We start from the raw sequence: 25,283 nt of genomic DNA, 5'->3' as shown, positions 1-25,283 counted from the left end.
TTGCCCAGTTCTCTTTTAGCTCTGTGGCGTACGCATATTTCAGTTTCTTTGTCCATACCTCCTCCCACTCTGACATGGTGATTGTGTGTCCTATCATTTTAGCCCACTTAATCATGACTACCTTTACCTGCTCCTCCTCAGTTGTCTACATTAGCAATTGCTGATACAGTCTTTTTATTAGTTTACTCTCTGTTTTTATTATTTTATCCCACAAGTTTTCTTTTAGTTCAAATTATGTTTTCTTATCTTCTTTAAAGTTTTCGTTGACCTGCCAGTACTGGAAGCAAGAAAATTTGGGTTCTATTTGCTGTATTTCCTCCAGTGTTTTAATTCTTATTTCATGATTGTTTATGTGGATCAGTTGCTTGTATGTCAGCCATTTTTCATTTGACATTTCTCTTCTTTGATCAGCCTCGTTTGGTGACAGCCACATCGGTGTCCTGGTGTACCATCTCATTTTATATTTGTTCCAAACCTTGATCAGCGATGCTCTGACAAAGTGATTATTGAATTTTTTTTCCACCGCAGTCTTTTCTTTCCATAAATAACTGTGCCAGCCTCTGTTCAGGTCTTCTCCTTCTAATGATAATATTCTGTTGTTACTTAACACTGCCCAATCCTTAACCCAAACCAGTGCCGCTGCGTCATAATATAGCTGAAGGTCTGGCAATCCTAGTCCTCCCCTCTTGGTTTCGTCACTTAAATTTCTGAATTTTATTCTGGCCTTTTTATTTTGCCATATAAATCTATTTATGTCTTTCTGCCATTTGGTTAATGTCTGTTTAGTTCTTACTATTGGGATCATTCGGAATAGGTATAACACCTCCACAAGTGCTATTTTTGTGAGTGCTATCCTTCCTAAGAGAGATAGATCTAACTTCATCCATTGTCCCATTTTTTCCTTTGTATGTGGCAGCTTTCTGATTGGCTGCCACTGTGGTGCTATTTGCATATGGTTTCTGATTAGCCAGCTTCAACAGGAGCTCCTGGTGGCAAAGAGGGTAATGAGAGTAGCGGGGACATGAGAAAAGGAAGTTTGCATATATTATCTGATTGGCCAGCTTAAACAGGAACCCCTGGTGGCAAAGAGGGTTAATGAGAGAAGCGGAGACATCAGAGAAGGAAATTTGGATATGGTATTTGATTTGCCAGCTTCAACAGGAGCTCCTGGTAGCAAAGAGAGATAATGAGAGAAGCGGGGACATGAGAGAAGCCTCCCACAAGGATGGTAGAACCTCAAAACATCCTGGCATCCCCTGGGCAACATCCTTGCAGATGGCTAATTCTCTCACACCAGAAACAACTTTCAGTTTCTCAAGTAGCTCCTGACACAACAACAACAAAAAAAGAACCCAAACAAAAACAAAAAAAATTTCTAACATTCTCAAATGGATGAGAAGAGAAAGGAAAGGGCCTGAGGGATTCCCAGTACCTTCACTCACTCTACATCCTACTACAGTATGAAGTAGTTTGCAGTTTGCAGTACCTTCACTCAATTACTGAGACCGCTCAACCCTCATCCAATTACCGATAAAGACCAAACTTGGCACACTGAGTTTCCATGATGCACTCTACATCCTGCTGCTGATTGGAGGAGGATGCACCATGGACGATGGGACTTGGAATACATGCACTCCCTTCATGAGACCATTACAACTACCAACAGTGATGGATCAGGATCACAATTCACACAGAGAGCCCGCTTGAACCACTCTACATCCTGGTGCAGTTTGGAAAAAATTTGGAGATGGAAGATGGGATTTGCAGTCACTTCACTCACTTCCTGAGACCACTGAGACCCTCACCAATGACTGATCAAGACCAAACTTGGCACACAGAGCCCCCATGACCCACTCTACATCCTTGTGCACCTTTGAGGAGGACAGACCATGGATGATGGGGCTTCAAGTACCTCCACCCCCTTCCCAAGACTGCTGCAACCCTCATCTAATAACCAATCAAGACCAAACTTGGCACACAGAGCCCCCTTGACCGACCTTACATCCTGGTGCTGTTTGAAGGAGGATGGACTATTGCAGTACCTTCACTCCCTGAAACCACAGCGATACTCATCCGAATACCAATAAAGTCCAAACTTGGCTTAGAGATCCCCCATGGCCAACTTAACATTTTGGTGAGGTTTGGGGGAGAACAGACTATGGATGATGGGACTTCAAGTACCTCCACTTACTTCCCAAGACTTCTGCAACATTCATCTAATGACCAATCAAGACCACACTTGGCACACAGAGCCCCCATGACCCACTCCCCATCCTGGAACAGTTTGGAGGAAGATGGACCACAGATGATGGGACTCGCAGTATCTTCACTAACTTCCTGAGACCCCTGCGAGCCATATAAATAACTGATAATGACCAACCTTGATACACAATTCCTTTCTCAAATCACTGGGAAGCGCTGGGTCCCGAAGCTAGTATATAATAAATGTCAACGTTTGCATGCGGAGGGCAGAAGATGAACGTAGAGCGGATGGAAGTCTATGTGGCAGCTTTCTGAATGGCTGCCAATGTGGTACTAGTTGCATATGGTCTCTGATTGGCTAACCAAAAAATTCCAAGATCCTCAAGTGGCTGAAAGAGGAAAGGGAAGTTGCATATGGTTTCTGATTGTTCAGCCTCAATAGGGTTAAACCCCCGTGCCGGCAGGACTGAAGACCCACAGGTCTCAGGTTTGAATCCAGGAAGAGTGCGGATGAACCCCCTCTGTCAGCTCCAGCTTCTCATGCAGGGACATGAGAGAAGTCTCCCACAAGGATGGTAAAAGATGAAAACATCCTGATGGCTCCTGGACAATGTGCTTGCAGGCGGCCAATTCTCCCACACCAGAAATGACTTGCAGTTTCTCAAGGTGCTCTTGACACGACAAAGAACAAAACAAAAAAATATCTAGCATTCTCAAGTGGATGAGAAGAGAGTGGAAAGGGCCTGAGGGATTTGCACTACCTTCACTCACTCTACATCCTGCTGCAGTTTGGAGGAGGATGGACCCTGGATGATGGGACTTGCAGTACCATCACTCACTTTCTGAGTCGGCTGTAACCTTCATCCAATGATTGAGTTAGACCAAACTTGGCACATAGACTTCTCATGACCCACTTTACACCCTGGTGTGGTTTGGCAGGTGATGGACCATGGGTTATGGGACTTGCAGTACTTTCACTCAATTCCTGAGACCACTGCAACCCTCATCCAGTTACTGATAAAGACCAAACTTGGCACACAGTCTCCATAATGCACTCTTCATCCTGGTGCGGTTTGGAGGAGGCTGGACCACAGATGATGGGACTCGCAGTACCTTCACTAACTTTCCGAGACCATTCGAGCCATATAAATAACTGATGAAGACCAACCTTGATGCACAATTCCTTTCTCAAATAATCCGGGAAGCACCAGGTTTCCAAGCTAGTTAATAATAATATGAAACCGTGATAATTTGGGGATTCTGCTGGTGTACCACCCACCCCATGACTCAGCAGTTTCCCTGCCTGAGCTAGCAGATGTGGTCTTTAATTCGGCTTTGGTCTCCCAGCACTTTAACATTTGTACAGAGATCACTTTAACAGGAGCAGCTCTAGACTTCATGGTTGCCATGACGACCAGGGGGCTATCACAAATTATATCTGGATCCATGCATCAGGCTGGACATACAGCTGACCTGCAGAACAGTCAGAGTAGGAGAGCAAAATATTCTTCCATTGTCATGGCCTGACCATCATCTGATCAGTCTTAGACTTGCTGTGACCTCTAACTTTTGCAGGGGTGGAGGACCAATCAAGATGGTCCACCCCAGGAGACTGATGGATCCAGACAGATTCCTGCAGAATCTTGGGGCTCTTCCTGACATGGAGCCTGGCGATCATGTTGATGCCCTGGTTGACCGCTATAACAGCGAGATGGCCAGTGTGATAGGCACGATCGCTCCCGAACGTCCCCTCTCGTTGCGCAGAGACACGCCATCTCCTTGGTTCACTGGGGAGGTGGCTGTGATGAAGTGCACGAGAAGGAGACTAGAGTGCATCTGGAGGAAATCTCAGGGTGTCTCTTGACATAGTGCGGGCTAGAGCCTCACTTAGGGCCTATACGGCAGCTATACGGTTAGCCAGGGAGACCTTCCTGACTGCCCGCAGAGCGTCTGCCTCTAATAGATTTTCAGAGCTGTTCCAGGTTATTGGGGAGCTCCTTCACCCCCCCCCTCCCCTGGGGTGGAGGAGGCCCCTGACGACCCGACAACTCAGTGCTGCGAGTTCGCACACCATTTTGCAGATAGAGTCGCTCACATACACTTCGAGTTAGACACCAGCTTAAACACAGTGCCAGAGGAGGTGACCGAGGCATCTGCTTGTCTGGTTTTGTGGGATTCCTTCTGGTTTGTTCATCCTGAGGACGTGGAGGGGGTCGTTGGGGCTGTGAGGGTGACTACGTCGGCTCTGGACCCTTGCCCTTCTTGGCTAATTAAATTGGCCAGAGGTTCATTGATTGATTGGTTTGTATTAATCATTAATGCATCATTGGAGCAAGGGAATTTTCCATCTGGGCTGAAACAGGCTGTGGTTAGATCACTCCTGAAAAAAGCCTCCTTTGATTCCACGGTCTTGAGTAACTACAGACCAATCTCCAACCTCCCGTTTTTGGGCAAGGTGCTGGAGCAGGTGGTTGCTTCTCAGCTCCAGGGTTGATGACATCAACTATCTGGACCAGTCACAGCCTGGCTTCAGGCCTGTTCACAATACTGAGACAGCTTTGGTTGCCTTGGTGGATGACCTCTGCAGGGAGCTGGACAGGGAGAGTGTGACCCTGCTGGTTCTCTTGGATATCGCAGCAGCTTTCAATACCATCGATCATGGTATCCTTCTGGGATGACTCTCCGGGATGGGCCTTGGAGGCACGGCTCTGTTGTGGCTCCGGTCCTTCCTGGGGGGTCGTTCCCAGATGGTGACACCTGGCCTTTGACCTGTGGGGTCCCCCAAGGTTCCATTCTTCCCCCATGCTTTTCAATGTCTACATGAAACCGCTGGGAGAAGTCATCCAGAGTTTTGGAGTTGGGTGCCATCTCTATGCAGATGACACGCAATTCTACTATTCTTTTTCACCTAACTCCAAGGAAGCCCCATGGGTTGCTGGACGAGTGCCTGGCCGCTGTGGCTATCTGGATGAGGAGGAACAAGCTGAAGATCATTCCCGATAAGACAGAGGTTCTCCTGGTCGATCGTAAGCTGGATCGGGTATAGGGTGGCAACCTGTGCTGGACGGGGTTGCACTCGCCCTGAAGTCACAGGTCCGCAATCTGGGTGTCCTCCTGGACTCATCCCTTACACTTGAAGCTCAGGCATTGGCGGTGGCTGAGAGGGCCTTCGCACAATTAAGGCTCGTGCGCCAGCTGTGACCGTACCTCGTGAAGTCAGATCTGGCCAGGGTGGCCCATTCCTTAGTCACCTCCAGATTGGGTTACTGTAATGCACTCCATGTGGGTCTGCCCTTGAAAACGGCCCAGAAATTTCAATTAGTACAACGGGCAGCAGCCAGGTTACTAACTTACAGAGAATGGTCAACCCTCCTGTTTAAGGAGCTCCACTGGCTTCCGTTCATTTTCCGATCCCAATTTAAGGGAAATAAGGGAACGCAGTTCTTACCTGCAAAACCCTGAAAACTCTGGGACCTGCCTATCTGCGTGGCCGCATTTCTATGTACAAACCCACATGATCTCTTCGATCATCTGGAGAGGCCCTGCTCACGCTCCCACCTCCTTCGCAGGTGCGATTGGTGGGGACGAGGGAGAGGGCCTTCTCGGTGGTGGCCCTCTGGAACTCACTTCCCAGGGACTTCAGACATGTCAGTCTCTGGCAGTCTTTAGGAGGAGCCTGAAAATCTGGTTGTTCCAGTGCCTTTCCAGAATAAGGAAAACTCTCAGCAATATGCCCTCAAAATGCACTTTACCACTGATTTAGGACTGACTGCGTTCCCTTATTTCTCTCTGAAAATCCTATCCCAGTTATATCCTACCTTGTTCACGTCAGCATTATTTTTTAATTTTAATTTATTACATTTGGTTTTAATTGCTTGTGTGTCATGTTGACTGTTCATTGTTTATTTTTTGTTTGTGTGATTTATATGAATTGTATTGTATTGATTGATTTGTTATTGCTTTTGTTTATTGATGTTTTGTTTATTGATGTATTGCGGGCTTGGCCTCATGTAAGCTGCACCAAGTCCCTTGGGGAGATGGTAGTGGGGTACAAATAAAGTATTATTATTATTATTATTATTATTATTATTATTATTACATTCAAATACTAATAATAGATACATAGCTGCTTTGAGTTTCCTTGAGAGAAAAAGTGGGGTATAAATAAACATAATAATAATAAACATAATAATAATAATGTTTGGCAATTTTTGTAGATCACCCAGAGGCTTATGGTTTAACTGATGATTTAGTGAAGACTGTAGACTTTCCTGTGGCACAAATTGATGGGGTTCAACTCTTGGAAATTCAGGACTGGGCAATTATCTTTCTCACTGTGAGAAAACTGGCTCAAAAAGTCCAGGGCATCAAGGCCAGCCCAAGGAGTGGCTAAGCCAGAAGTAGTAACAGCATATAAGGAATTGAGTGAAGAGCTGAGTGATAAGTAGGGTTCCCAGGAGAAACCATCTGTAGCTATGAAGATAAGCAAAAGTCTTTGCTTATAAATCAGAGCCAAAAATAGATCATGCCAGGCTGAAGGATTATGTGGGGAAGTTTGAGAGACGCAATGCTTTCATGGGTGTCTATTAAACAACAAGTTGTTTACCTTAAAGGCAGTTCAGGCAACATCACGTTAGAGTGAGATGTTCTCTTGTTGAAGTCAAGCCTTGGTTTTGGATTTTAATCCTAGAAGTTTTCTGTGTTCCTGTTGATGTACTCCTGTTCAAGTTTTACTCATTATATCTTTTTGCTTGGGTACTTATGCTGTTCCTGTAATTTCTGGCTGTTCCTGGACCTTGTCACCTCTGGAACTTTATCAGCCATTTGGATTATTGTTTGTTTATCATCTGTTGCTAAACCTTTTCAGATTATATATCTTCCTTTTTATTCCTGCTTTTTATTTGCTTTTATTGTGTTTTCTAATAAACCATTTCCTTGTATTCCTGGACTCTTGTGTGGAATAGGTGTTTCCAGGCCTGGAGTGCAACGGGAATGACATTGGACCAGTGTAGGGCACAGGGAAGGGAGACCACCGCACAAGAGGACACATGTTATGTTGGAGGGAAGAGGTGGCCATTCTAAACTATAGCTGGAAGATCTCCACCCAACATCCTCTGCCCAGGGGCCATTCAAGCAGGGTCTCTTCTTCTGTCTCTCTACAGGGGTCCCGACCCAGAAGCCAAAGGAGCACCAGCGAAGTGTCTTGCGCCCTGCCGTCTTGCAAGCCCCCCAGCCTAAGCCTTTCTCGCAAACTGGCAAGTCTCTTTTATCCGGTCATTTTGAAAGTCAAGGAGACCATTCAAGGCTCTAGATTTCCCCTAGAGTCCACAATCCCTTTCCAGATATTTCCCCGTTAACCAAACGAAAGCATTCCTGGATGTTTGTGCTTTTCAATTTGGTCCCGGAGTCAAAAGTAAACAAGAGTTAGGCTCTATCAAAGAAGGGACCGCAAAGGAGTTTTGCTCATTTTTTTTTCTCCCATTGCTGGTTGTTTCTCATTGCAGTGCCCAGCAGCGGAACCAACGGTGTCGACATCTGTCCAGATCCTTCAGCGAGTGCTTCCGAGTGCCTGACTTGCACCGCAGCGAAAAGCTCCAACCCACAGGAGATGGTGAGGTGGCCACTGACGCCGGGGGTGGGGGGTGCTTTCTGGTTTTGGTCTTACCTAGGTTTTTGGAACTGTCTGATTTAAAAGGAAAGGAAAAAAGACTGCTCAGAAAAAGCTCTCATTTGTGTTTTTGAACAGGAAAGTTAAGCTAAGGCTGGGAGGACATCTGTCCTTCCTGCCTGGCAGAAGGGTGTTGGATTGGATGGCCCTTGGGGTATCTCCCAACTATAGGATGATGATGATATAGATATACAGTTGTGGGGAGTATTTAGTCAGATACAATCAGTAACACACTATGCTGCCAGGGATTCAATATATGTCCAGGGCTGACTGAAGTTTGCTAGAGAGCATTTGTATGATCCAGAAGAGTATTGGGAGAATGTCATATCATCAGATGAAACCGAAGTAGAACTGTTTGGCAAAAATACAACTCGTCTTGTTTGGAGGAGAAAGAATACTGAGTTGCATTCAAAGACCACCATACCTACTGTGAAGCATGGGGTGGCAACATCGTGCTTTGGGGCTGCAAAGGGTGACTGATCCATATACATGAAGGAATGAATGAGGCTATGTATCTTGAGATTTTGAATACAAACCTTCCACCAGCAAGGGCACTGAAGATGAAACGTGGCTGGGACTTTCAACATGACAGTGATCCCATGCACACCGCCACGGTAATGGAAGGAGTGGCTTCATAAGAAGCATTTCAAGGTCCTGGAGTGGCTAAGCCAGTCTCCTGATCTCAACCCTATAGAAAATCTTTGGAGGGAGTTGGAAGTCTGTATTGCCCAGCGACAGCCCCAAAACATCACTGCTCTTGAGATCAGCATGGAGGAATGGGCTAACATACCAACAACAGTGTGTGCCAACCTTGCGAGGACATCCAGAAAACCTTTGATTCTGAAACTGCCAATAAAGAATATATAACAAAGTATTGAGATGAACTTTTGTTATGGACCAAATACTTATTTTCCACTATAATTTGAAAATAAATTTGTTAAAAATCAGTCAATGTGATTTTCTGGATGTGTTTTCTCATGTTGTCTCTCATAGTTGAGGTCTACCTATGATTTTAATTACACGCCTCTCTCATCTTTTTAAGTGGGAGAACTTGTACAATTGGTATCTGACTAAATACTCTCCCCCCCCCCCACTGTAGATATAGATGTAGTAATGGCATATATTTCCTGCCTGGGAAAAGGGGGTTGGGCTAGTTGGCCTTTGGGGGGTCTCATCTTAACTCTAGGAATATAATAGTACATTTTGTTGATTAGCCCATTGGCCATATCCAGGCCCATAGCCAGGATTTTAATTCGAGGGGAGCTGAGTCTGAGTGAAAGAGGGTCTACCCTAGCAAACCTTTTGTATCATTACCCCAATACCCCCATGCATATGGGATATATTGAGCATGGTTATCATCATGATATGAATAAACATAACAGTTTAAATTATGTACTGGTAAGGCCTTCTCGTGGACCACCATGAGAATTTTGGAGGGGGGGCTGAATCCCCTCAACCCCGCCCCCCCCCCCCCCCCCCGCCCAGCTACATGACTGGCCATATCAAAATATTTGACAAACACATTTTATACATTCACATACACATCTAGGAAAATAATATTTTTCTTCGTGGCCTCTGTGAATGCACACATATGGAGAATGTGTGCCTGCGCAGGCTCCAACGGAAAACTTCCCAGTTTAAAACTCTTAAGTTTTGGCGGTAATCCCGCCCAGCCGCCCGCAGAGCATAAAAGGCGCCCCGCGCGCACGCCCCGTAGTTCTTTCTTTTCCGCCGCGCAGCTCACTCGGAAACTTCTTTACTAGTATGTCAACTAGATTCAAGCATTGCGTTCAATGCTCCAGGAAATTTCCTGACTCAGACAAACATTCTAAGTGTCTTCGTTGTCTCGGCAAAGAACACAACACCTCGACGTGTAGACATTGTCAGGCGCTCACGGCCCAGTCGGGGAAGATTAGGGCCACTCGGCTTCGTACCCTGCGGTACAAACATACCCTAGCACCTCAGCCTTCGACTTCTTCGGCCACGATGTCTCAACTCCCTTCAACCTCTTCAGGCCTGCCGACCAGAACACAGTCGACAACTTCTGCCGCATCGAAGAGGCCTCGTAAATAGCCCTGAATGGTAACGACACAGACGGTACTGGCGAGACGACCTTCGACATCGAGTTCGGTGACCTCGGTCCGGTCGACAAGGTCGAACACGGCGACACCTCCTTCGACCTCAGCCATGAGAATTACTTTTAAGAGATCCCATGAGGAATCCCGCCGAGCCCATTCCTCTAACTCCGAGAAAGTCTCTGATCGCCATCTCAACTCCTGGCGAAAAAGAGGCCTCAACCGTGATCGTCTTCCTCATCCTCGAGGAGAGTCACCCAAACATCTTCGGCGACGTCGTCATCGAGATCCTCACCAATCCAGCCTGCACAACAGCAGGTTCCTTCTGCCCGACCCGACGCTGGAAACCCAACTTGAGGAGACCGAGGCCCAGATCTCACCGGGTCACTCGGTTCAGACGGTGATAGAGCTTACCCAACAACCGGCTGAGAGGCAGGAGCTCTTCCCATCTCCTTCAACTCCCGAGAGGGGGCGACAGACCACTTGGCTGGCAAGGGCTGCCCAAGCCTCGGCATCCAAGCACCCTCCCCCTCCATCTTCTCCGGTGGGAGTTGCTAGGCCTCTACCGATACAGCTACAACAGTCTTCTCACCATTCGGAAGAGGAAGACCAGGACAAGGACATTCAAGACTCGATTCACTCTGAGTCTGTCCTCTCCCTCGGTATCGAGAGGTCTCAGACACATGATGCGTATGAAGCCGATCCACCCTCCCCGACCGACAACGTCCGGGCCTTCGCGGATCAGATGGCAAGGATTGCCGAGACTTTGGGACTCGAGGTGAAACAAACCTCAAAGGCCGTTACTGACCCTATTTTCAAAAGGGTGCAGTCCGAGGCTCCACCGGCTCCCCTCTTGCCATTTTTGCCTTACCTACTGGAGGTCATCCAGGCTTCCTGGAAGACACCATCATCCATCCCACCAACCTCCAAATGCATCGAGGCCTGGTACTGTACCGACGGCGACAGTTTAGAGTGGCTCAAACACCACCCGGACCCATATTCTGTGATTGGGAAAGCTGCCCAGTCCAGCAGACAATCAAACACTCCGTCGGACCATGAAGGCAAGTGCTTTGATGTGGTTGGCAGAAAGCTGTATTCCGGAGCTCTCCTTTTTGCACGAATGGCAAATTTCCTGTCGTAGTCACTGTGAATCGTACACTTGGTATTCCTGCGCATGCGCAGACAGCTTTCGGAACTGTAAAGAACCTCCGCCACTGGTAATGAAGCTGCCACCCAATTGTAGAGAGACGCTACCAACTAGTGAGGAAGCGCCTAGGTTTAGGAGAGAGGAGCCACTGATTTGTAAAAGGCTCTGGTATTAAGGCTCTGTTTGTGTTGTGAGGTAATTTTGGTAGAGTGGGTGCGCAGAACGTAAAATTAATGGAGATGAGGCAGTTTTAAAAACCAAAGAGAACAAGTTTATTTTTAAACAAAGCGTATGGTTGCAGTATGAAGATGTTTAGCTTGGCAAATACTTGATGGTTACATGTAACTTGGTTGCGATACAATTCAGACTTTCGATGTTACAACTTATGAACTCTTGCTGTGGTGAAGCGCTTTATTAACCAGTGTTCCCTGCAATGAATAGTCTTTCTGTTTGATCTATACTTGATCAAATCACAGATCTCCAGTCTTCCTCCGACTAGCAATCCTAGCAAGCCTCTGTTAGTTCTTTCTAACTAAAGCAACTAACAAGGTTTTCCCCTTCAGCTTCCTAGCTGAAGAAATCTCTACTATTCACGAACACTAAAACCTGGCTCTTCACTTCTTCACTCCTCAGAGTCTAAAACTGACTCTGCTGCTCTCTCAGAGTCTTTCTCCCTGACTGACTCTAACTGTCACTTTTTTAAAAACCTTTACTCTCTAAACTCCTCCCACCTCCTCTTCTGCCTCGTTTCCATGGTAACACATTTCTCACAGCTAGGCCGCTCCAGCCTTAGGGCAACCAATTCAAACATAAATACAGTTATAAGCATATTATTATAAACAGTTCTGTACAGGAACCTTCTAGAAATATTTTAGATCCGGCTAAGCCCGCCCACCTCCCTCAAGTATAAGTACCCTGTGGGCGGGGTTAGCCAGCAGTTCTCTTTTCCGCGCTCCTTTTTGCAGCAGCTTGAGAACCTCCTTCCTTGTGAGCTTCACTAACGATTTTTGGCTTTGAACGGACCGTTTACTGGACTACGCTATCTCTTTAACGATTTGGACTTCCCTTGCTTCGTTGGTATATCGACCCGGACTGTCTGACTACCCTCTGCCACTCTCCTGCCCTGATCCGGCCTGTTGACCACGTCTTTTCTGCTGCCATTATGTCTACCTCCTCCTTTAAGAGGTGCGCTAATGCCAGCTGCCCTAACACTTTTCCCGACACGGACATGCTTAGGAGAGGGCCACCTTACCCAATCCTGCACCATTTGCTTGGCCTTTACTGCACAGACCCAAAAAAATGGAATCGCGTCTTAAAGCGGCCCTTTATGAAAGGGCCCTTCTGAAGCCGCCTTCCCAGGGACAAGCCGCTCCTCTGGAGTCAAATTGACTTACTTTGAGCCGCGCTGATCTCTTAGCCAAGAAAAAGGCCAAGAAGCCCAAGGACAAGAGCCTCCAAGATGGCCGCCGGGCTGTTTCTACGAAAAAGACAGCCCCAAAAAGAGCGGGAAAGCCTGGATCCGTCATTTCAGCGCCTCCCCGCAGAGAGCCCACCCCTGGGAGGCTCCCTGCGACCTCTAGCAGCGGCAGATGGCGAAGCACAAGTTGCCGTCAGTGCCGAGACCGGCCCATGCCAGCTGGTTTCTGAAAGAACGGGGGAGGGAGCACCTTCGCTCCCCGCAACACCGACCCTTCCAGCTCAAGAGAGCCATGCCGATAAAGCTGATGTTCAATGGCTCTCCACCGACACTTACCCCGGCAGTGATCCCGTCGGGGAGCCAGGCTTTCGGGGGCATTTTCAACGCCCCTCCGATCCTGCTGAAGGCCCCTCCCACCCAAGCAGCTGACAACCCGATGCCTCCAACTGTGAGCGCCTCCCCGAGGCCGGCGGCGGCGGTACCGAGGGAGGAATCCAGCTCGGCCCCGGCGCTCTCCCTCCTCCCTCCAGATCAGTTGATACAGCCTAGAGCAGCGCGCCCTCCAGGCGGACGCCCGAGGCGGTCCCGATCGCCATCTAGAAGGAGCGGAAGCTCCCAGCATCGGCGGTACTGCTCGTCCGCGAGAAGCAGGGCCCAAGGCGGATCTTCCTCCTCCTCATCTTCCTCCTCCTCGTCTTCTTCACGGTCAAGGTGCCGACGTCGCTCCAGATCCTCGCGCGCACGCTCCTCTCAACGGAGGTTTTGCGGAGCAGCCCCATGCCCCCTTCCGGTTATTGGCAACTGAACCAGGCGGGCCAATTTGTCTTTGTGGCAGCTCACATGCCTTTGCCTCCCACCATGCCTGCCCTGTCAAGACCTGTGACCACGGGGCCTGGGATGGAATCCCCTCTACCAGCGCTACCCTTACCACCACCAGGCCTGCCTGTGCTGCCTGCCTCCGGGGCTGCTGGAACTGTTCCACCTCTGAACAACCACCCTCAAGGAGGAACATCTTGTACTGAACTGAACTTGTGTCGCCCTGATGCTTCGGCATCCACTGCTAATTGTGTTGACCAAGGTGTGTGTAACCCTCCTACTGTGAAAACTTATATGTGTAATTCTCCTATTGTGCAAAACTCCTTGTTACAAACCCCGTGCCCCCCCCCCCCCCACAGGGATGGCGGTCTTACAATCCCCATTGGGTACTCCTACCGCCCCAATGGCCATATCCAATTTGGCCTTACCTGGCGTCTCTGCTCAGGAAGATGATGAGCAAAGGGCCTCTGATTCTGACTCTGAGGCACCTGACGTCCCACAATTGGGAGTTGAGGAGGCCTCCACTAGCTTGCCTGTGGACTTCAATAAGTTCGCCGCACTTGTTGAAAGGATGATTAAAGCCCTCGACATCCCTGCTCCTAAACCCCCGGAGCATGTGGAGGTTCCCATGTTTCCTTCGGAAGAACAAAATGTGGTTTCCTCCTCAGCCCTTCCTTTACTACCGTACCTATTGAAATTAGCTAAGGTAGCCGACCTGTCTCCCTCCATAGTAACTGCTGTTCCGAAGCGCTTAGATTCTCTGTATAAGATTGATACGTCCACAGTGAAATGGGTCGCAGGGCCCCCCAAAGCGAACACTGTGGTGATGGAAGTTATGAAATCAAAACGCCCTAGAAACTCCCTCACAACTCCACCCGACAGGGAGGGAAGGAAGCTGAACACACTGGGAAAGAAGGCTTACCTCTCGGCTAGCGTATTTACTCTCATGGCCCACTATGCGACCTATATGAGCGGGTACCAGACCTTTCTCTGGAACTGAATGCTACCATACATTGACTCCCTGCCCGCGGATGATCCACGCCTCCCCAGGGCATTACAAACCGAAGATTTGGCGTTGTCCAAACTACAAAAGGACTTCGCGAAGCATATGGCGGAAACATGCGGCAACTTGTTTGCCACCGCCACTTCCCTAAGAAGGCATGCATGGCTAAGGGCTTCAAACCTCTCGGAGGAAGGGAAGGCCCCGGCTGAGGACCTTCCCTTCCACGAGGAGGGATTGTTCAACCCCAATACAGATGACAATCTCAAGCAAAAACAAGATGTTAGGCAATCTTCCTTTAAATTCGGCTACACGTGGCAACCCTATCAACAACAAAAAAGCAGGTGGCAACCTTCTTCCGGCTACCGGAAGCCCTTTAGCGGCTCTTTCTCGGGTTCTTATAGGAACAGGTCAGGGGGTCAATCCAGGTTTCAGGGGGGAAGACGAACGCCATATTTCCAGAAACCAAGGTCCCAACCTTTCCAGGGAAAGACTAGGCCTGTAGGCACCTCCAAGAAGCGCCTTTGATGCTCAATACCTAGACATGGGGACAGAGCTCCCTCCAGTTCACTGTTTTCCCAAGTTTGTTCTCCCTACAATGCCCAACTCCCAAACGGCCTGATCAACCCTGACCTAGGGCGCTCAGCAGAGCCACCACCCAGTTTTAAAGACAGGCTCTCCCCCTATTATCCTTCATGGGCAGAAATTACCTCAGACACCTGGGTTCTGTCTATCATTTCAAGGGGTTATAGCATTGATTTGAAGATCACCCCAGAGTCGGCATTCTTAGGGATACCCAATCTTCATCACAGTTGATGCAGGAAATTGACATGTTGTTAAAGAAAGGGGCCGTTTCCCTTGTTGTCCCTAATGTTGTTCCATTCTGCTTCTTTTCCCGTTACTTCCTTGTTTCAAAAAAGGGTGGTGGGCTGCGTCCCATCTTGGATTTAAGAGCACTAAATAAACACATCAAACCGAAGAAATTTCGCATGGTGTCCCTCCCCTCCATAACTCCCCTCCTGTCTAGAGGTGTCTTGTTCGCTACTATAGATCTCAAGGATGCATACTTCCACATTTCCATCGCCCTACATCACCGTAGATTCCTTTCATTTAGAGTCCAGGGACAGACCTACTGTTTTAACGTACTTCCCTTCGTGCTCTCTACCGCCCCACTTGTTTTTACTAAGTGTATGGCAGTGGTGGCGGCACACCTTAGAACTAGAGGGATCATGGTTTTCCACTACATTGATGATTGGCTTTTAGTAGATAGCTCCCGCAGTCGACTTCAAACACACATCTCCACGGTTTTGTCTCTACTCCAGTTTCTAGGTCTCGTCCTCAACCGGGAGAAATCCGTACTGGTGCCAACCCAATGTATCCAGTTCATCGGAGCTCTCCTGGACTCCACCTGCGAGAGGGCCTTTCTGCCAGATGACCGCTTTGTCAACCTTCAAGATCTGGTGCGACAGGTCATGACCAGAACTCTGGTGTTGGCCAAACAACTACAGGTTTTGCTGGGGCACATGGCATCCACCACGTCAGTCATCAGACATGCCAGGTTACACATGCGACCACTTCAGTTCTGGTTCCTGTCCAATTTCAACCCCTTATTGGACAAGCCATCCACCAGATTTTCCCCTCCCCACTGGGTCCGCTCCTCACTCCGTTGGTGGTTGGACCCGGCCTGGGCCTGTTCGGGACTGTCATTTCACACTCCTGTTGCCACAAGAACAATCACCACAGATGCCTCACTGACGGGATGGGGTGCACACTCCCAAGGCCTGGTCGCCCACGGGATGTGGTCAGATCAAGACACCGAACGTCACATAAACATTCTAGAGCTCAGGGCAGTCGAAAACGCTCTAAAATCCTTCGAAAGAGTGATAACAGGTCAGGTAATACACGTTCTCACCGACAACACCACGGTGATGTATTACCTTAATAAACAAGCCGGCACCCACTCTCGAACACTCTTGACACTATCCACACAGATCTGGGAGTGTTGTATAGACAGGGAAATTCACTTGATGGTAACACACTTACCGGGGGAACAGAATCTGCTAGCAGATGCACTCAGTCGCAATCCACTATCCCACTACGAGTAGTCCCTCAACCATGCGGAAACCCAGAGGCTCTTTCTAGCCTGGGGCACTCCCGAGATAGATCTCTTCGTGACACGGCTCAACGCCAAGTGCTCCCGGTTCTGCTCCAGGGATCACCCCTCTCCGGAGGAAGGATGCCTGGTAGATGCCTTCCTACACACATGGATGGGTCATCCAACCTACGCCTTTCCCCCATTTCCCCTCCTGTTGAGGGTGGTGGCAAAAATCCTCAAGGACAATGCACAATGTATCCTGGTGACGCCATGGTGGCCCAGACAACCCTGGTTCCCCCTCCTCACTCAGATGTCACGAGGGATCTTCTTTCGATTCCCACCCAGGACAGACCTCCTAACATCCCAACAAGGCTTAGTACTGTACCCAGAGGTCCACAAACTGAGGTTGACTGCGTGGCGGATCCTCCCCGGCCATTAGTTTCCTCCTCAGTCTTGTCCCCTGCGGTGTTGAGGATCATTGAGGCGGCTCACAGGTCCTCCACCAGGCGATCATATCTCCATAAATGGAATCGTTCTTCTGCCTTCTCCAATTCACGAGGGATAGATCCCGGCATCGCTCCTATCTCCGTAATTCTAGACTTCCTGGTCTCTCTATCTGATGCAGGATTGGTGTATGCCTCCCTAAAATGCTATCTGGCCGCCATCTCCCGGTTTTGGAGGAAGTCGGGCCTGCCCTCCTGTTTCAGCGATCCTTTGGTCAAGACCTTCCTAAGAGGGATCATGAATACTAGGCCCTCCATAGCGCCGATCGCTCCTTCCTGGAGCCTGGAGATTGTGCTGAATTCCCTGATGCGACCCCCGTTAGAGCCATTAGCGATGGTCAGCCTTACTTACCTTTCATGGAAGACCGCCTTTTTGGTGGCAATCACCTCGGCCAGATGGGTCATCAAACTGTGCGCCCTTAGGGTAGATCCCTCTTACCTCAGATTCCAGTCAGATAAGGTTGTCCTAAGGACTGATATAGCCTTTTTACCTAAAGTCTCTACGCGGTTTCACGCTTCACAGGACGTGGTTTTGCCCTCCTTCTTCCAAAACCCCACCACTCCTCTAGAAAAGAACTTACACCTGCTCGATGTCCATAGAGCATTGGCTTTTTATACGGACAGAACATCATCCCTCAGGAAGTCCCCCAAGTTGTTTGTTAAATATCGTTCTGATGTGTTAGGTTTGCCTGTTTCTTCACAGAGGCTAGCTTCATGGATTGTGTCAACGATACAACTTTCTTACCGCATGGCTGGAAAGGAGCTTCCTCTTCCTGTCAGAGGTCATTCGACCAGATCGGTTTCCACATCGGTCGCCTTCTGGAGGGGTGTCCCGCTGGATGCCATATGCCACGCGGCCATTTGGTCTTCGCCGCTTTCCTTTGTATCTCACTATAAGTTGGATATTGTTTCTAAGAGGGATGCTCAGTTTGGTAGAGCTGTTCTATTTTCAGCGGTGGCATGAGTCCCGCCATCCTATTTGGTTAGCTCACTAATCTACCAAGTGTACGATTCACAGTGACTACGACAGGAAATTATAAGTTGCCTACCTGTAACTGTAGTTTCCTGAGTAGTCACCTGTGAATTCGTACACACCCGCCCATCCTCCCCTCGAGTCATGCCACGCCTTCTGGCTGCGGTGGAAGAGAACTGCTGGCTAACCCCGCCCATGGGGTACTTATACTCGAGGGAGGTGGGCGGGCTTAGCCGGGTCTAAAATATTTCTAGAAGGTTCCGAAAGCTGTTTGCGCATGCGCAGGAATACCAAGTGTACGAATTCACAGGTGACTACTCAGGAAACTACAGTTACAGGTAGGCAACTTATAATTATGGAGCTTGTATGGGAGCATACCAGCAAATTATCTGGGAGAAGGCCCAACCTTTTATTGCCAAACTTCCCGACGATCAGGCAGTTTTGTCGGCTTTATCTCAAGAGGCTACGTCACTTACACGTCACCAAATGCAAATGGCGAAACATACCGGCGATATCACAGGAAAAATGATAGCACATGCTGTGGCTATCAGGCGACACTTGTGGCTTCGCTCATCAGGCCTCTCCACCTCTTCTCGCCAAGTGATTGAGGACCTTCCATTTGCCACTCTTGGCCTGTTTAACGCGGTACCGACAATAAGCTTAAATCTAACTAGGACTAAAATTCTGGCTTCAAACTAGTCCCACCCTCAACGCACACGATGGTTCAACTATCGGCACTACTGTGGCAATACTTACCGCCACCAAGCTGCCAGACAGACTGTTCATCCCTTACAGCACAACCTCAACTGCAACAGCAACAGCGTCATTCATAGCAGCCTCAGAGGTTGCGTCCCCGACAACCACCAGCCAACGGCAATGTGAGACGTCGGGTTTGACATTTTCCCTGATGATACTGCTTCCGTCTCAGATATTTCTGCCATCTCCACCGTTCCTCCACAACCGTTTCGAACACCCATCCCCCGTCTCAACCTCAGTTCGGAGACTGCCTCGTGCACTTCTTCCAGAATTGGTGGCGCATCATGTGAGATGCGTGGGTCTTGAAGGTTGTCAAAGAAGGCAACGTGTTACACTTCAAACAGCTGCCTTCGACAGGACTTGTGGTGAAGATGGATCCTTCTCCTGCAATCTTACAGGAGGTCGACTCTCTTCTGGCCAAAGGGGCAATCCAAAGGTCTCCTTCTCACTTAGACAATAGTGCCTTTTTCTCTCGGTACTTTATGGTACCAAAACCGGACGGTTCCCCTCGCCCGATCCTAGACCTCAGGGCGCTCAACAAATTCATTCATGTGTCAAAATTCAGGATGGTGACGGTATCGTCGATAACCCCTATGCTCAATCAAGGCGATTGTTTCGCGTCGATCGACTTAAGAGACACATACTTCCATTTGGCAATCAGGAAGTCACACAGCCGCTTCCTCTCCTTCAAGATAAAAGACCAGACTTTTTCCTTCTCCGTCCTACCATTCAGCCTTGGAACGGCACCAAGGACATTCACAAAATGTATGTCTGTCGTCGCAGCATACCTACAGAGGCGGAAAATCCGCATTTTTCCGTACCTGGACGACTGGTAGCTGGCTTCAAAATCCCCAGACCTTCTGCAAAAACAGATCTTATTGACTCTCGAACTCCTACAAGACCTCGGCCTCCAACTCAATGCCGAGAAATCCCATCTCATCCCGACAACATCTATAAAGTTATTCGGGGCGCAATTCGATTCCCTATCAGAGACTGTATCTCTCCCGCTAGTCAGATTCCAGGCCCTCCAACAAGTACTACGACGATGCAAAACCACCACAAGAATCAGAGCAAGACACGTTCAGGTCTTGCTAGGCCACATCGCATCCACAGTAATGGTCACACCTTTCGCTAGGCTAAAGATGTGACCACTTCAGCGATGGTTCCTCGACAATTTCAACCGAGATTCCGACCTTAAAGTGCTGTCGGTATTGACATCGGTCCAACAAGCTCTAGCATGGTGAACACACCGACAAAACGTTTGTGTGGGCCTCCCCTTTCATCCCCAGCAACCATCTCTTACCCTGACAACAGATTCCTCAACCTTCGCCTGGGGGGTGCACACAGATCAGCTCTCCATTCAAGATACCTGGTCCCCTCTGGAAAGGCTGCACCATATAAACGATCTGGAGCTACTAGCTATCTTCAAAGCTCTCAGGGCCTTCCGATCATGACTGGTCACAGGGTCTAAGTCCAGACCGACAACAATGTCGCCATGTTTTATATAAACAAACAGGGAGGCACGGGTTCCAGAAAACTCCTGAAATTGTCGATAACATTGTGGGAATGGTGCCGCAAACACACGATTTTCCTGACAGCGATCCATCTACCGGGCAAACTAAACGACCAAGCCGACGGCCTCAGCCGCTCGACAACAACATCCCACGAGTGGAAGCTCGACCCGAGGGCACTCCAAGATGTCTTCAAGTGGGGTCGAAGATGTTGGAGTGGGGTCTACCAACAATCGACTTGTTCGCCTCACCAGACAACCATCAGCTTCCCTTGTTCGGAGCTCGTCTCCCTCAAGACAATACCACAGGGTGCCTCGGGGAAGCCTGCCTGTTGAACTGGTTGACAGAATTTCTTTATCTGTTTCCACCGATCCTGCTGCTCAGAGTCATCGAAAAAAATCAAGATGGCACAGTCTGACTGCATCCTGATTGTACCAGAATGGCCGAGACAGATCTGGTTCCCCACCCTCCTCCACTTGTCCAACGGCCAGATGATCTGTCTTCCCTATCGACCAGACCTCCTGTCGAGGGAAGGCGGCCTTCTTCTCCACCCAGCTGTCAGGTCCCTTCACCTTACAACCTGGAGAATACTTCCATAGCGTCTCTCAGGCCTGAACTCAGCTCGATCCTCGAAGCGGCGCACAAACCATCGACATCGAAGGCCTACGCTTACTGCATTGGCTGTTTGCAGATTTTCCTTCGAGACCGTTCCCCAGACGTATTCCCGCCGTCGATATCGACTATTTTGGACTTCCTCCTAACTTTGGCCTCGATAAAGTCATATGTTGCAGCAATTTCATGGTACCTCCAAACCCTGGGGTTACCATCTTTGTTCCAACACCACCTAATCAAGACCTTTATCAAAGGGTACACTCATCTGCACCCTCCAATACACCCACCTACACCGGGATGGAATTTGGACCTTGTGTTAGCACACCTCTTGGGTTCCCCCTTTGAACCCCTCGCCACGGTGGATCTTCATCTCCTGTCCTGGAAGGTGGCGTTCCTTGTTGCCATCACGTCGGCCCGGAGGCCCTCCAAGTTATCGGCTCTCCGAGTCGATGAACCTTACATGTTGTTTCATGCTGACCGTGTGGTTCTTCGGACCGACATCACCTTTCTACCTAAGGTAGTGTCAGCTTTTCATGTTAATGAGGACATTGTACTCCCAGCTTTTTTTCAAGATCCGTCTTTCTCGGCCGAGAAAAGACTTCACACCCTCGATGTCTGGAGGGTATTATTGTTTTATAGACATAGAACTGCCTCGGTACGAAAGACTCACAGACTCTTTGTTGCTTATGCAACGGACAAAATTGGGTTACCAATCTCTTCTCAGCTATTGTCTTGCTGGATTGCCTCCACTATTGAACTTTGTTACGAACTGGCTCACAAACCTCCCCGACCTCAATCCGTCCGAGATCAACACGGGCCATGGCTACTACAACAGCTTTCCTCAGGGGGGTGCCGCTAGATTCTATTTGTAAAGCGGCCATATGGTCGAACCCGATGACTTTTGTTTCCCACTACCGCTTGGACACTCGCTACCGAAGGGACACTGTATTTGGTTGAGCAGTTTTGGCCTCTTACCCTCTTTGAGATGTACCATCAATGTTTCTCCCTGTAAAAGGGGGGTCCCCCCCTATTAACATAGGGGGCAGATATTCCATTCTTACCTTATATATAATGTGTTTCATGTCAACACTAATGGCTATGCCTTTGTCATGTTTTTGTCTACTGACATAAGATACCAAATGTTTTTTCTGCAACGTTGCTTCAATACTATGTGCCTGTAAAGTGCAGATTGTGCTTACATGTATGTTCACACCATTTCCCTTTAATGGGCAAAACAAAAAAAAGTCTTTTGAACTCTGGTTCTTGTATTCTGGGAATGATTATCATATCATTATAGTGTTTTCGTCATTTTTTCTTCAACACATTTACCTTTATCACTCGTTTGGTAGCGATACTGCCTTTTTTTGCGTGTACAATTTGCATGCTCGTGTTTCTCGTTAATAAACGTGTTTCGTCCCTATTTTTGGTGTCGGTTTGCTTCCCACCATCCGGACTTTAGCTTGCTAGCTCTCCATATGTGTGCATTCACAGAGGCCAAGAAGAAAAATAGTAGGTTACTCACCTGTAACCATCTTTCTTTGAGTGGTCCTCTGTGAATCCACACAAACCCGCCTGGCCGTCCCCCTTGCAAACCTTGTTTTTTCCTCGCCAGAGCGGTGTAGGAACTACGGGGCATGTGCGCGGGGCGCCTTTTATGCCCTGTGGGGGGCTGGGCGGGGTTACTGCCAAAACTTGGAAGTTTTAAACTGGGAAGTTTTCTGATGGAGCCTGCGCAGGCGCACATTCTCCACATGTGTGGATTCACAGAGGACCAGTCGCAGAAAGATGGTTACAGGTGAGTAACCTACCAATAATCTATATAAATAAAATGTAATGTTCATTTGTGGGATTAACAGAACTCAGAAACCACTGGACCAATTGACACCAAATTTGAACACAAGACAACAACTAAAGCAATCTATGTCCTTCAATCAGAAAAACAAAAATAATTAACCGGAAAGTACTTAACCCCCCCCCCCCCCCACACACACACACACACACACAAAGCTAAATGACTATACAGAGCATGTGTTAAAACAACACCCTCCCCCGCCCCTTGCTCCTGTACAAGGGGAAAAACCCAACAGCTGAGAGAGAGGTAGCTTGAGGGATGGAGGGAAAGGTGGCCGGTATATCCCTCTTGCTACCCCCTGCTTCTCTATTCCCAAAGAATTCAGAGAGAGGGAGGGAGGGAAGGAGGGAGAGACTGAGGACACCCTCCTCCAGATCCATCCCCTCCCTTTCCTTCCTTTCCTTTCTGTTCCTTTCCCGCTGTCGGCAGCAGGGAGGTGTCTCCGCTGTGAACTCACATGGGAGGGATTCTCTCTCTCCCTCTCTCTGTGGGTGTGTCCGTCCAGAAAGCTCACCCATACTGATTTATGGGAAGGAATTCTGGGAAATGAAGTTCAATATTCAAAGAAAGGACAAAAAGGCAGGCTCTGTGAGTTAGAAAAAACTGTCCAGGAAGGCACAATCAAAACATTCCCAAAAGGTGGCCATCCATTAATATCTATAAGCCTATCCATATGTCATGTGTGTGTGTGTGTGTGTGTGTGTGTGTGTACATATATATATATATATATATATATATATATATATATATATACATATGTCTATAATTATATCTGTCAATAATATCTATACATCTATAATAATACCTATATGCCTATAATATCTGTATATAATAATAATAATGTTTACATACACGTATAATATGTATCCATCTATAATAATAATAGCTATATAATATCTATAATAATATTAATACCTATATGCCTATAATATTTGTCTATAATAACAATAATATCTATATAAAGGTAAAGGTTGCCCCCTGACATTAAGTCCAGTCATGTCTGATTCTGGGGTGTGGTGCTCATCTCCATTTCTAAGCCGAAGAGCCAGCATTGTCCGTAGACACCTCCAAGGTCATGTGGCTGGCATGACTGCATGGAGCGCCGTTACCTTCCCGCCGGAGCAGTACCTATTGATCTACTCACATTTGCATGTTTTTGAACTGCTAGGTTGGCAGAAGCTAGGGCTGACAGCGGATGCTCACGCCGCTCCCCGGAATCGAACCAGCGACCTTTCGATCAACAAGCTCAGCAGCTCAGTGCTTTAACCCACTGCACCACCGGGGGCTCCTAATATCTATATACACGTATAATAATACATAATATCTATATACATTTATAATAATATGTATCCATCTATTATTATTATTATTATTATTATTAACTTTATTTATACCCCGCAACATCTCCTGAAGGACTCAATGCAGCTTACAAAGACCAAGGCCGCCGCCAACAACAACATACAATACACAATAAAACTCATAAGCAAATAAGAAAACATCAAGCAAACAATAAAACAATGGGGCTTGTCTGATGTTCTTAGGGAGAGAGTTCCAGAGTCGGCGGGCCACCACAGAGAAGGCCCTGTCCCTCGTCCCCACCAAACGCGCCTGTGACGCAGGTGGGATCATGAGCAGGACCTCTCCAGATGATCGGAGAGAGCGTGCGGGTTCGTAAACGGAGATGCGGTTACGCAGGTAGGCAGGTCCCAAACTGTTTAGGGCTTTGTAGGTGAGTACCTGCATCTTGAATTGGGACCGGAAAATGAACGGCAGCCAATGGAGCTCCTTGTATAGGAGGGTTGACCTCTCTCTGTAAGGAGCACCAGTTAACATCCTGGCCGCCACCCGCTGGACTAGCTGAAATTTCCGAGCCGTTTTCAAGGGCAGCCCCACGTAGAGCGCATTACACTAGTCCAATCTAGAGGTGACCAAGGTATGGACCACCCCAGCCAGATCAGCCTTTATGAGGTAAGGTCACAGTTGGCGCACGAGTCTCAATTGTTGAAAAGCCCTCTCAGACACCGCCGACGCCTGAGCCTCAAGCGTAACTGATGAATGCAAGAGGACTCCCAACCTGCGGACCTGTGACTTCAGGGGGAGTGTAACCCCATCCAGCACAGGTTGCCATCCAATACCCCGATCCGGTTTTCGATCGACCAGGAGGACATCTGTCTTGTCAGGATTGATCTTCAGCTTGTTCCTCCTCATCCAGATAGCCACAGTAGCCAAGCACTCGTCCAGCACTTGAGGGGCTTCCTTGGACCTCTCCCAGTGGTTTCATGTAGATGTTAAAAAGCATGGGAGATAAAATAGAGCCTCGCGGGACCTCACAAGTCAAAGACCAGGGGTCCTAGCAAGCATCTCCCAGCTTCACCATCTGGGATCGGATCTCCAGGAAGGACCAGAGCCAGGACAAAACCGGGGCCCCGAGACCCATCCCAGAGAGCCGTCCCAGAAGGATACCATGATCGATGGTATCGAAAGTCGCTGAAATGTCCAAGAGGACCAACAGGGTCACACTCCCTCTGTCAAGCTCTCTGTTATAGTGATCAACCAAGGCGTCGACAGGATTGCCAAGCTCCATGGCAGGAAGAACCCCAAGATTCCTCAGGAATCTCTCCGGATCCATCAGTCTGCTGGGGCGGACCATCTTAAT

General features: G+C 48.5%; 1 protein-coding gene across 9 annotated transcripts in view; it reads left to right on the top strand.

The window, feature by feature from the left end:
* Positions 1-25,283, top strand: part of LOC137095106 (ran-binding protein 3-like) — a 286,433-nt gene that overhangs the window by 132,579 nt on the left and 128,571 nt on the right. For all 9 annotated transcript variants that reach the window (XM_067461370.1, XM_067461368.1, XM_067461369.1 and 6 more), the window contains 2 exons: positions 7,365-7,457; positions 7,707-7,813. In XM_067461370.1, the coding sequence (XP_067317471.1) occupies positions 7,365-7,457; positions 7,707-7,813 (200 nt within the window). The remainder of the gene's footprint in view (positions 1-7,364; positions 7,458-7,706; positions 7,814-25,283) is intronic.

Source organism: Anolis sagrei, chromosome Y (genome assembly GCF_037176765.1).
Source record: "Anolis sagrei isolate rAnoSag1 chromosome Y, rAnoSag1.mat, whole genome shotgun sequence".
NCBI classification, from domain to species: Eukaryota; Metazoa; Chordata; class Lepidosauria; order Squamata; family Dactyloidae; genus Anolis; species Anolis sagrei.
This window is presented reverse-complemented; position numbering and strand designations above follow the sequence as displayed.